The sequence below is a fragment of the Solanum verrucosum genome, unplaced genomic scaffold, assembly GCF_900185275.1.
Source record: "Solanum verrucosum unplaced genomic scaffold, falcon-dt-bn FXZP01000120.1, whole genome shotgun sequence".
NCBI classification, from domain to species: Eukaryota; Viridiplantae; Streptophyta; class Magnoliopsida; order Solanales; family Solanaceae; genus Solanum; species Solanum verrucosum.
Window position 1 is genome coordinate 914,391 of NW_026020714.1, and position 13,733 is coordinate 928,123.

The 13,733-nt window shown below is 30.6% G+C and overlaps 1 protein-coding gene across 1 annotated transcript in view; it reads left to right on the forward strand.

The window, feature by feature from the left end:
* The window catches only part of LOC125812599 (premnaspirodiene oxygenase-like), a 105,648-nt gene that overhangs the window by 2,551 nt on the left and 89,364 nt on the right, over window positions 1-13,733 (forward strand). The window contains exon 2 of the mRNA XM_049492091.1: window positions 162-801. Coding sequence (XP_049348048.1) covers window positions 162-785 — 624 coding nt within the window. The 3' untranslated portion in view covers window positions 786-801. The remainder of the gene's footprint in view (window positions 1-161; window positions 802-13,733) is intronic.

The following is a 13,733-nucleotide window of genomic DNA, read 5'->3' on the forward strand; positions in this document are numbered from 1 at the left end:
ATCCCTATATATATATATATATATACACACACACATAGATTAAACTTTTTTTCCAACAAAAATACAAAGTTTGAACTAAAGCTATTGAATTCTGTTGAATTCGTAGCCAACATTATAGCTCCACTTTTGAATATAAGTAATTAACTTGTTCATAAATAAAGAACATGTTTGCTGCGGGAAGCGAAACTTCATCAACAACAATTGATTGGGCCATGGTGGAAATGATGAGGAATCCAAGTGTACTCTTTAAAGCTCAAGCTGAGGTAAGAAATGCTTTCAGGAAAAAAGAAACTTTTGATGAAAATGATGTCGAAGAATTGAAATACCTAAAGTTGGTCATTAAAGAAACTTTCAGACTCCATCCTCCAGCTCCACTTTTGATCCCAAGGGAATGTAGGGAAGAAGTAGACATAAATGGCTATACTATTCCTTTGAAAACAAAAGTTATGGTTAATGTATGGGCTATCGGAAGAGATCCTAAATATTGGAATGATGCAGAATGTTTCAAACCTGAGAGATTTGAGAAGATTTCAATAGATTTTATTGGTAATAATTTTGAATTTCTTCCGTTTGGTAGTGGAAGGAGGATTTGTCTGGGAATATCATTTGGTCTAGCTAATATTTTTTTCCCACTAGCTAAATTATTGTATCACTTTGATTGGAAACTTCCTACTGGAATCAATCAAAGTGATCATTTGGACTTAACTGAATCTGCTGGAGTAGTTTGTGCTAGAAAGAATAACCTATACTTGATCGCGACTCCTCATCAACCTTGTCAAGAGTGATGCCATGGAATCAAACCTTAATAAAGGACTCTGCCTTATAAATTTCCTTGGCAAGCCAACCATAGTACTTTCATTTTCGATCTCACCTCTAATAAATGTATCTTATTATACTGGATGATGGTGTCATTATATTCGAGTTAAAGAATATATTTATATATTATCTTAAAATATGATGAGTTTGTTGGAATTATTCCTTACCTTTGCTAGTTTTTTCTTTTTTACATAATGTAAAAGATACAAGAATTTTTATGGGTCCATTACTTCCTTAAGTTGGGCTTGAAGACGAAGCTAATTGATTTGTATCCTGCACGTGAGGCATAATCCAAATACATTAGAGCCTACCAAAAAAAGTGTCTTGTCACAATAGGCTATATTAAAAAAATATTTACTATTTATAGCAATAATATTTTTTCACTGAACACTTATAATATAATTCTGATAGTGGAAGAAGAAATTGCCCTTTGAAATTATTTGGCTTAGCTAATGTATATTTTCCACGGCTCAATTATTGTATCACTTTGATTGGAAACCTCCTATTGGAATCAATCCAAGTGATTTAGACTTAACTGAAAGAGTAAGCTATACTTTGATTGTGGCTTTACATCAATTTTTTTGTCAAGAGTAATGTCATGGAATCAAACCATAATAAAGGACTTTGCTTTTGAGTTTCTTAATTTGGAAAAGTATTGTTGGACAACTATTTTTAGTATAATGGACAACAATTGTTAGACAGAAAGAATATTCAATTTCATATATCATTGCTAAAGATGTTTCTGTAATAAATTGAACATCAAACATGTAGAAAGTCAACTTGATTATATGAGCTACCCACAAATTTAAGTGTCTACTTTACAAGAAGGAAGACATTTACCAATAACTTTTTTTTGATGCCATATATTAGATGTTGCTGCCTCAAATGCTTTTTGCAACAACAAACATGTTGTTCCATGCCATTGCAATAAACTACGACGCAAAAAATTATGCAACAAAAAATAAAGTTGTTGCCAAAAGCTAAGTTAATGCAACAATGTTTTTTGTTGCCATAAATAATATTTTGTTGTGAAAAGAATCCAATTTTGACTTGTGAAAACATTCAGCAACAACTTATTCTTGTAGCCATATATTTACATATATATAATTGCAACACTAGTTTCGTTGCCAAAATTTTGTGGAGAGCTAGTACTATATGTTTTAGCAACAATAATATTTTTGAGTTGTTGGCAATAGCATAATTCATATTTTTTTATTGAGTCTCACTCAATGAATATCCACCAAAAGACATAAAATGAGAAAATCACAATTATTATATATATATATTACCTTAAAAGAATGAACTCCTAACTTGAATGTTAAATTACTATAATATCCCTAACTTAGGTTGTGACTTTTTCGATGAGTTGTGACTTTTTTCAAAGGGTTGTGATTTTTCGATGAGTTGTGACTTTTCCAAAGAGTTGTGCCTTTTTTGATGAGTTGTGACTTTTTCGATAAGTTGTGACTTTTTTCAAAGGGTTGTGATTTTTCGATGAGTTGTGACTTTTCCAAAGAGTTGTAACTTTTTCAATAAGTTGTGACTTTTCCAAAGGATTGTGACTTCTCGAAAAAGGTCATGACTTTTCAGATAAGACAGAAAAAATACTTTCTATACTACCCTTTGTTGACTATAAATAGAGGGGCATCCTCTCATTTTTCAACCACAATTTTTTTTAATCTTCTACTTTTCTTCTTCTTGCATTTTAAAAATTTTCGCGTGATTTATGTCGTTGAGTGAGTTCGAAATTTAGCGGAATATGAGGTACCACTATTCTGATGAAGTAAATCGTTCTATCCTAAGAAGGTATATTCCACCACGAGTACTTGAGAAAAATAATTTTGATGATATACGAAATATTTTTTTACTTAATATATACATTAGTATGTAATGTTCCAATATATGAAGTTAACATGAAGTAGTCTAAATACATTTGTTTTTGTTAACAATTTCTCTTGTGATGTAGATATATGCTTCTGAATAACTATTACCAAAATTATTAGACTTCTTAAGAGTTAGATAATTATCATGATTTATTTTTTTGATGTTCAAGACAAAATAGCGACTTTATTTATCACTTCTACTTTTGTGATTTAGATTTCAAGAAGTTTGCTTCAAAATAGTTGTTACTATATAAACATAGTATGTATTAGTTTATTTTTATTATTTATTTAATAATTAATTTTTATGAGATTTTTTTTTCATTAATGCAAATATATATATATGTTAGGCATCTGTATTTAAATTAAAGTATTATATATGTCACAAATGTATTATATATCAAGTTAACAAGATCTTCTAACTTCAAAATATATTATTTTATAATGTTCTAAGTTCTTTTTTTTTATAAAAAAAACTCACAATAGATGTGAAAATATGTGTATATATATGAATCATCTAAATTTATCATTTACAAAATAAATTTTATATTCAGTAATATGAAATAAACATTTTTATTTTGTCCCTACACTAAATTAAAATCTAATAACTATATAAAAGTAGTAACATTAATTAAAAGTCTTATTTATTTATGTATGTATAAAATTGATTAGAAATTCAACTATTGCACATTAATTCTTTAGTTATAGCATTATAAATTCTCTTAGTTATTACTAATTATTGCAAACGTTATTCACACTCTTTAACATTCTTTAGTTATAATATTATGAATTCTCATAGTTATTAAATTAATTATTTCTATGTTTCATCTTTTTTTATATTAACCTTTGACCAAAAATTTTTCATATTATTATACCGCCCCTATATATGTGATAACACGATGATGTTATTTTTCCTTTGACAAATCATGCTTGGTTAAATAAATTGAAAATTGTTTACAAGTATATGAACTATATCTTTGTTGGGTGTAAGATAAATAGGTGATTATATATATGATTTCAAAGATAGAATATATTCTTTTATTTTAGATTTTAGTTTTTTCGGTAAAAAAAAGGCAACCTTTCTGAGTTAACTATGGACAGTCAGATAACTATATTTGATATATGTACACAGTCAATCCAGAAGTCAAATAAGAGAGCCAACAACAAGAACGTCAGCTACTATGTTATAACTTATAAAATAAAAATTAATATACAAAAAATAGTTCTAAAAAATACATTTAAACAGTTTAACGTGGAATACACGTGCAAAGCAACTAATATAATTTTTCATTGACCATCTTCATAGGTTTGCATAAATAAGAGATATATATGACGATTCACATTGAACATTCATAAAAGAATCTGCAATATTATTTTGTACAAACCTTATTATTCAAATCTTCGCTTAAATGAGCAATATTATTTACTATAACATATATTTTTTGAATGGGTAATCACGTGCAACGCACGTGTTGAAAAATTAATATATATATATATATATATGTGTGTATATACTAATTTGTATGGCAATATTATTTTAATATTGTTTATGAAAAGAATCATGTGTACGCTATATAATAGTATAAAAGTGGGACATAAGAGTATTGCAAGGGTAGTCATGTTCCTAAAAGACAACTTTTAGTTAAATTATTTTGAAATTTGAGTATTCATGACTCAACTCTTCACTATAATAAAAATATATAATTTTTAGCGATAATAAATATACACGTTAATAAAGAGTATTAAAGACTTTACCAACATTAATTAATTATAATTAAATCCAATGTCACTATAGACTTTAAAGATATTTACAAAAAATGCTAATTATCGTTAAAAATATTTATTTAGCAAGATCATTTTTGGTGTAGTGCTTGAAGCTTCTAGCTATTCTAGATACTTTTTGCAACTCTAAATAATTTCATTGTGTTGATATTGATGATTAAAACAAAAGTTAAAATGAAAAAAAAACTAGAGTTAAAAGTTAAATTAGAAAGGGAAAAATTTGGGAATGAAAACTGCAAATAAGGTCTGAAGTTCACTTGCCTCAAATAATGAAGTAATCACTTGATACTTGAGCTTTTTCCCTTCCAAACAATCTTCGAATTAACACAATCTATTCAAACAAGTATTCACAATAAGGTTTCGAATTTAACAACACCCATATTAAACAATTTGGAAAACAGAGTCAAATTGACCCAAAACCCTGCCAAAACGACCCTTCACGATTGCGATGGATCTATCGTTAACATGACCAACCCTTCCCAAATGCGAGGGCACCAGACTAAGCAAAAACTCAGCCAACACACAAGTCTCCGAAAGGACCCTCTAAATTCGTTCGGAACATCATACACACAAACCAAGTATGCTTCCCAACTATACTCGACGTTTTAGATTCAATGGAATCATCCAAAGACGAATTCGAGGTCTCCATGACCCGAAACTCGTGAAAGTCGTAATTAACTAACTTAGCACTCAAAAAGACCAAACTTACCTAAGAACTGCTAAAATATCAACCAATACCTCTTCGTGGACTATATTCATTCCCCGAATCAAATAGAATAGTCAAAAATCTGATCCGAGTATCTAAACTCTGAATGTTGACCAAAGTCAACTCAAAGGTCAAAATCACCCAAACTTCCAACTTAAGACCTCAAATCCACGAAACAACTTTGAATTTGAAATTGACGTCGCTCCTACACCAAATTCCACATTTAGGAATTGATGAAATTGATGAAATTTCATTTTGAGACTCGAAAATTCAATTGACACCAAGAACCACTTTTAACCAACTTAAGCCTTCCAAAACTAAAAACTTCCGAAAATCTCAACCTTTTACTAAACTTTCAAAACCAACTTCACATACCAATCAGAAATAACTGGGGGCAACTATCGGGAGGGATAAAACGGTAATTTTACAGAAATTTTCAAAAATGAATTTCTGGGTCATTACACACCCTTAAATTTTGGGGGTGCACAAGTAAACATTTAGCTAGCGTTTGACCATAGATTTCCAAATATTCTTGGCAAATATTATTTGGGTGAAAATTTTGATTAAATTTCACCATGTGTTTGGCCATAGTATTTGGGAAATATATTTCACTTTTTTTAGAAAAATCTGATTTATACCCATAAGTTTTAAAAACCATCAAAACTAACCATAAGTTTGTATTACAAGTCAATTGGATCTTCGTTACCAGAAATAACAAGCAGTGTCCATGATACTAGAGCAATGTGGTAGTTTGCATTGAGTGAAACAAGCATCATTCCATACATCGTGAAGTAGACAAATCACATGATGTTGTTGCCCTGAGCAGATTGTTCATCATTTTCATCAACAACCATATCATCACTTTCATATTCACTGAATATTTCATCACTACTTTGGTGTTCATGTAAAAAATTATGTAATACAACGCAAACAACTACTATAGGGCGTGTTTTTGTAAAAGATAAAAGTTTGGTGTAAAATTTCAATTTTCAAAAGATCCCAAATAATGAGATTTGGCCCAAATACTAGAAAAAACTAGTATTTGGGATATTTGCCAAAAATATTTGTCAAATAATGGCAAATTGTATGAACAAACACTATTTGCCAATTTTTTTCCCAAATATTATTTGGGAAATCTATGGCCAAACAGGCCCTTAAACTTGTATAAGCTACACATTCAAGTTCTACGTGATATAATATGCGTTGGATGTCACATAGGATGTTGCATAGAATACAAATTGTCACATAGAACGCTAAGTAAGACTAATGTATCTACTAGTTCAACTCTATACAAATTTAAGTGTCTCTTGTGTACATCCAAAATTAAAGGATATAAATATTATATAAAGTCAGGTTAAATGACATGTTTATATATTATGTATTTTTTTCCTTCTCTTTCGTAATAATTTTATAGAAAGTCCATGACACGTGTCACTCATTGCACCACACATGTTAAAATTATTGTGATTTATTATCATAGACAACCCCTACCCCCAATTAGTTTCTTTCACTCTACTACTATGTGTAGTCACAATCTTAATAAAGAACTTTGCCTTTTAAATTTCTTTGGCAAGCCAACAATAGTACTTTCATTTTCAATTTTACCTCTAATAAATGTATCTTTATCATACTGGATGATGGAGTCATTATGTTCGAGTTAAAGAATATATTTATATTATCTTAAATATGATGAATTTGTTGGAATTATTCCTTACCTTTGCTAGTTTTTTTCTTTTTTACATGATATAAAAGATAAAAAGAATTTTTATGAGTCCATTAGCTTCCTTTATCTTGCACCCGTGAAAGTTGGGCCTGAAGACAAAGCTAGTTGATTTGCACGTGAGGCATAATCCAAATACATTTGAGCCTACCAAAAAGACTGTACTGTCAGTCTGTCACGATAGACTATATTAAAAAAATATTTATCATCTATAGTGTAATATTTTTTTCACTAGACACTTATAATACAATTTTGGTAATGGAAGATGGAATTTCCCTTGGATATCATTTGGATTAGCTAATGCTTATTTTCCACTGGCTCACTTGTTGTATCACTTTGATTGTAAACTTCCTAGTGGAATCAACCCAAGTGATTTGGGCTTCACTGAATCTGCTGGAGCAACTTGTAGAGTAACCTATACTTAGATTGTGGCTCGTCATCAATTTTTTTTGTCAAGAATGATGTCATGGAATCAAACCAGACTTTGCTTTTGAGTTTCTTTCACTACAAGAGAAATGGCCTGTAGGGAAGAGAAATCTGGTCCCTAAAAAGCTTATTCTCGTCCCTAAAAGTCAATAGAGACCTGCAAAATCTGGTCGCCGCTCTTCCCTAAAGGCTTCTTCGCTAAAAGTCAATTGCGACGAGTTTTTGTAACCAGTCCCTAAAACACTTTTGTGACCAGGTTTGTTCCGGTCCCTAAACCTCCGTTAGGGACCATATATCTGGTCCTGAAATTGTTGCATGGTTCCACTTTTTTTGTATCTATAAACTTTTAAAGTCCACCTTATCTGGTCCTAAAAGACCTTTTAGGACAAGGTATCTGGTCAATAGAAGTTTTGTATTAGAAAAACTTTACTCTGTATTATAAAATATCAATTGCATGTAGACAATATCAATAATCTCATTATTTAATATATATATATATATATATATATATACATATACACATAATTAATTACAAAAAGAATAGATCAACATCCCATCAGTAGCAAAATAGCATGGTACAATCCAATATAAGTCATTACATTCATTACATAAAACTTGAAATTTTCTTAACAATCTCGGCAAAATGATAACATCATCTTCTCTTTTGGTTCGGGACATGTAGGCTCATCAAGTCTTCGAATCCTATAAAAGAGATAATAAATATTATTAAAAACTATGAAAAATTAGACTATATGATAATAGATTCCAATCAATGCATTTAATGTCACGCTCAATTCTAAAGCAAAGTTCTATGAAATATTTAATTGTCATTTATAGATTTATATGTAGTTTCAGATTAATGGTCAAGACATCACTAATAAAATTAGAGTATAGATGACTTTCACATCTTTACAGTCAGAGACAAAAACATACCTAAACAACATTAAGTCCCCAAGGAGATAAAGTCATTGAACATGACCTTTCCCCATCTGCATCTCAAGTTCCTCCCTTTACAATGAAGTTTCTCTAGATCACCCTTCTCGACCTTATATAATTTACAGAATGGAATAACATGCTGGTTATACGAAAATGGAAAATGCAATAACATACTCTATGTTATAAGCTATAAACAAGCAGAGCATCCTCACCCCAAAATATTAAAAATACTTATCAAGTAATAATAATCTGAAAATAGTTCACGATTTCGTTCAGCTAAACTATTGCCAGCTTCCTTTCCATATGCCTTTCATGTTGAACTGCAATCATGAGGTCAAATACCAACACAAAAGGACATTAGTTTTTCAATTACTCTTGAGCAGGTTCGATGGAAATAAATATTGTAAAGGTTCATTTAGAAACTATTATAATCTCTCTTCAACTGCTGAGCACAATCAAATGACTAGAACTAGGATGAGGGAAGAAATGAAGCTTAACAAAATAATTAACAAATATACGAACTAGCTAATAACATATAATGTGAAAGTCGACTAATTTGATAGACATTTCAATGAAGTATATATAATCTGAATTTCAAAGGCCTACATACACAATAAGTTAGATGGGCAAAAGCCTACATACACAGCAAGCTAGATGGAACATCTATACAAAATCTAACTTTTTCCCCTTTTCTATGCTACATGTTTTTATCAACTTTTAACTTTACAATTTACTATAGATACATTCGGAAAGAACGACTCCCTAATTGCCTCTAATGATCCTGCGACCGAGCTAGTAAAAGATTTGCAGTCCACATGACAGAATTAACAAAACTTTCATTACAATATATTGATGATCTTCCAGAAAAATGTCTTAGATTGTTTGCTTGTGCAAACATTATTCATAAAATATAACCTTTGACACTAATGATGCATGTATAAATCCCTGTATGCCATCTTGACAAAAATACCCCTTGATTCGCTTCCTATTTTCTGGCCAAGCCTTCCTTTATTCATACCACATATGCTTCTCATATGTGATATATGATGAAAGCATCTCAGTAAAGAAACACAATAGTATAAAAAATATACAATACCAATGGAGTTATAATACCAAGCAAACTGCGACTTTTTGAACAACAAGATTGTTGGTAAATCTTATATTTTTTGGATGTGAAATCGAGTTTTAAATTTCATAAAGGAAGCATGATTGAATGTGCTCTAAAGGTTTATATGAAGAAGGCATAATATGAGAATCAACTAGGCTTTGTGAATTGGATCATTTTTAGTTCAATCATTTAAACAATGTGCCTGGAGATGGATTCTCTAGGTGACCCTAATACCTCACATGGCTATTCCACAGATATTAGAGTGTAGTTACATGTCTTGTGAATGAAAGAAATGGCACAAAATCTATATTTAAAGGTCAAAAATACATCTAAACTATTAGCTTTTCATGTGTTTTACACCTCAACTGGTTTGAGTAGATTTTCCCAGGCAAATGAACAAGCGAAAGTAACTATATTTTTGGGCATGAAATTATTTCTCTTCAAAAGTTATCTATCAATTATAAGCATAAGATGTAAGCTTATGCTACAATGCATGAACTATTAACAATTCAACATACCAAGCAAGGTGAAATATGGAGTTCAAAGGTCCATAACATTTAAGAATTGTTGAACTTTTCCCTCTGATTTTCACAAAGGACTGCACTACTTAATGAAGTACACAAAGGGCTGCACTTGTAATTAATCATAAGATCAAGTGCTTTGGATAAATCTTTTCTTACCTTAGTTGAGAACTATAACCGGACTGTTCACAGAACTTGTGATGATCAGAAACCTGAAAATGAATAGACAACAGAGAAAAAAGTATTTACACAACAAATAATGTATTGTTAAACATATACAAGTTAAATTTTGTGTTCTACTTATAGAATTGATACACTCTAATTAATAATAAGAACAGAACAAGCAAAAGTCAAAATTTAAAAGAATAAATATTGGTAATGAGTATATCAAGTGAAGGAAATACCGAAAATCAGATACAAGAAGTAACAATTCAAGAAATTGAAATTCATTAATTCCAAAATGTGAGATTCCAAAGCTAACTACATCGATATGTATAACTTCGAGATAACATTCACTCTTTTGAAATCTCCACTGGATGATAGCGACAATGAATGTTGATAGAGTTAGAAATATTTCATCAATATCAGACGCATTCATTGCTATTGTATATGAAATTCCATAAAAAAAAGAACAGTTTGACTTGAAATATTAAGTAAACTAACAAAACAAGAAAAATGTTACTTTCTCCAACCGCACTCCTTGAGCAACCAACACAACCACACTCCTTCAGCAGCCAACACAATACATACAAAGTGAAATTAGTACCAATAGGACGGTGCGATTGGATTTCCAAATCGAGATAAGAGAAACCTGAAAAAAAATCCTAATTAATCGCTCATTAAATTTCATAGAATTTCATAAATCTATTTGTACCTGATACGTGAAATAAAAAATTACCACCATTTCCTTCATTATCAAAGCTGTTGCGAAGCCTTGCTGTAACCTTCTTCATCAAATTGAAGCAGCAACACTTGTAGGTGGGTTCCATGAAAAGGGGAGAAAAAGAGCTTCGTCAATTTCTAGACTTAGCATTATAGAAGAACTTTGAGATTAGGGATGTTTGTCATACCGAAGAAGGATCTTTCATTGCTGGAGATGAAGAAAAAAAGGGGGACGCAATGGCAACTTCACGATGAGAAGATTAGGGCTTAGGAATTTTATAAGAAATAGATTTTGTTACTACACCTAAAAAGAAAGAGAAATAGATTTAAGTTATGTGAGTGGTGATTGGTGCCTTTTGACCCACTAAATTTATATTTAGGGACTAGTTATTTATTAATCTAGGGACCAGATTTAGCACCTTCGTTAGAAAATAAAATAAAATTGCAAACTAGAGACAATAAGCAAAACTCGTCCCTATAAACATACTTTCACAGACCAGATTTTTGACTCGTCCCTAAATGTTGGTCTTTAATAAGCCTTTTTCTTGTAGTGTTTGGCAAGCCAACCATTTTACTTTCATTTTCAATTTTATGTATCATATATGTATCTTATCATGTTGGATGATGGTGTTATAATATTCAATTCATAAATAGGCCGAATATATGTGCGACCAACAAATTTAAGTGCTTTACAGAAGAAAGGCATTTACCAATAACTTTATTTTGTTGCCATATTAGATGTCGTTGCCTAAAATGCTTTTCCCAACAATAAACATGTTCCATGCCATTGCAATAAACTACGATGCGAAAAATTTATGCAACAAAATATATAGTTGTTGCCAAAAATAAGTTAATACAACAATGTATTTTGTTGCCATATATAATATTTTGTTACTACAAGGAATCCAATTTTGACTTGTGAAAACATTTAGCAACAATAATATTTTTGAGTTGTTTGCAATATCATAATTCATATTTCTTATTAAATCTCACTCAATGAATATCCACAAAAGACATAAAATTTGAAAACCACAATTATTGAATATATATATATATACCAGATTGTATTGGCCCGTGCAAGCACGGGGGGCCAACAATTGTATGTTACCTTCAGAGGTGGATCTAGGATTTGAAGGTTGTAGGTGTCATACCGTTAAGTTGATTGAATTGATCAAATTATTACTCGTTAAGTCTCACCCGTTTGTAAGTTTTCGTCTAACTATTATATTACACCGTCCGTCTCAATTCTTTTATTAGCATGATAGACTTAGAAAAAATTGTGTCACATAAATTTAGACGGAGGATTGAAGTACTTTTCTATGCTTCAAAAATAAAATAAAAAGTATAACGAAAAAATGTCAGCAAAAATCAAATTTAGAACTTCTATAACTTGATATCATATGGATTTGAATTGCAATCTTTACACATATTACTATATATTAGAGATGTCAATATGGGCTGGCCCACCCCATCCGGGCTTGCCCATACAGGCTTTGAAATTTGACGGGTCAGACCGGGCTAGCCCATTTTTGGTGTGAGCCAGAAAATGGTCGGCCCAGCCCACAAGTACGTGGGCAAAGGAATTGCCGGGCCAACCCTCTTTACGTAAAAATATATTTTTTAAATTAAATTATAATTTAAAAATATTATCATAAATATCGACAAGATAATATTACATGATGTTAGTGTTACTACTTGTTAATCAAATCTACAAATAAAATTATCATTATAATATTTATTAAGTTTGATTTCAAGTAAAAACATAAATAGCTAAATAAAAATATAAACCAAATTGTTTTCCAATGTCATAATAAAACACAAAAAATTATGACAATATTCCATAGTCTACGGCCTATGTAGTGATTCCTAGAAATTTTAGGGAATTTTTCTTTTACGTAATATGTATTTTATAAACATAATTTGTATTTAAATTGTAATATTTCAAACTTTAAACTGATTTTGAGTTTAGACTCTTGTTATTTTTAATACTCTATTTTATTTTTTATATTTTAATTAATTTTATTTGGCCCATGGGCCGACCCTAACAATATTTCTCAAGCCCCACAAATCGGCAGGCTTATTCAGGCCGGGCTAAAAAGCCCTTTTCTTAAATGGGCTCCAAAAATTGTAGCCCAGTCCTATCAAATCCCGGGTTAGGCCAGGCCGGCCCAACGGGCCTAGCCCATATTGATGGCTCTACTATATATATTAAAGATTACATATACCATATTATAATAATGCTTATTAGAGACAAATATTGCCCATAGCCTAATGGTATAACCATTGTTCTTTCATGTGTTGATTGCGTGTTCGAGTCCAAACCCCAACATTTTTATTTTTGCAACAGAAACGGAAAATGCATTAAAAAATGAGCTAATAAAGAATTGAACTTGCGACGACGAGGAATCCGAAACCTCAATCCTTAACCACTGGCACCATGCACCTACTTGTGTCTAGGGGTGGCAAGTTTATTATTCATAAGCTTTTTATGCATATATATATATATATATATATACATACATATATACATGTATATATAAAATTTCAATCGAGACCACTGAGTGTCGTGGCACCCCCACCATGATACATAGATCTGCCCCTGGTTACCATGTTTTCAAATACTTCTAGCATGTTTCCAAATGATTGCTTAAAGTTTTATTTGCATAAATTATAAGTCAAAGGTTTAACTTTGTGACTGTATTCTGGAGTAAAATCAAACAATCATTGTTGTCCAACTTTTGGGTAGTAAAATCTTTTCAATATTGATCAGTCAAGTAATAAGAAAAATCATTTAAATTTTAAAAATGACTATTATACATTAGGCTCTCATCAATATATACTTGGCTGATAAGAATCATGTTTTCTAAAAGCACCATAATTCACAGATGAAAAATCATAACCTAAAAGTTTAGATTCGACAAAATGGATACGTTGGGGACACGATTCAATCAAATTA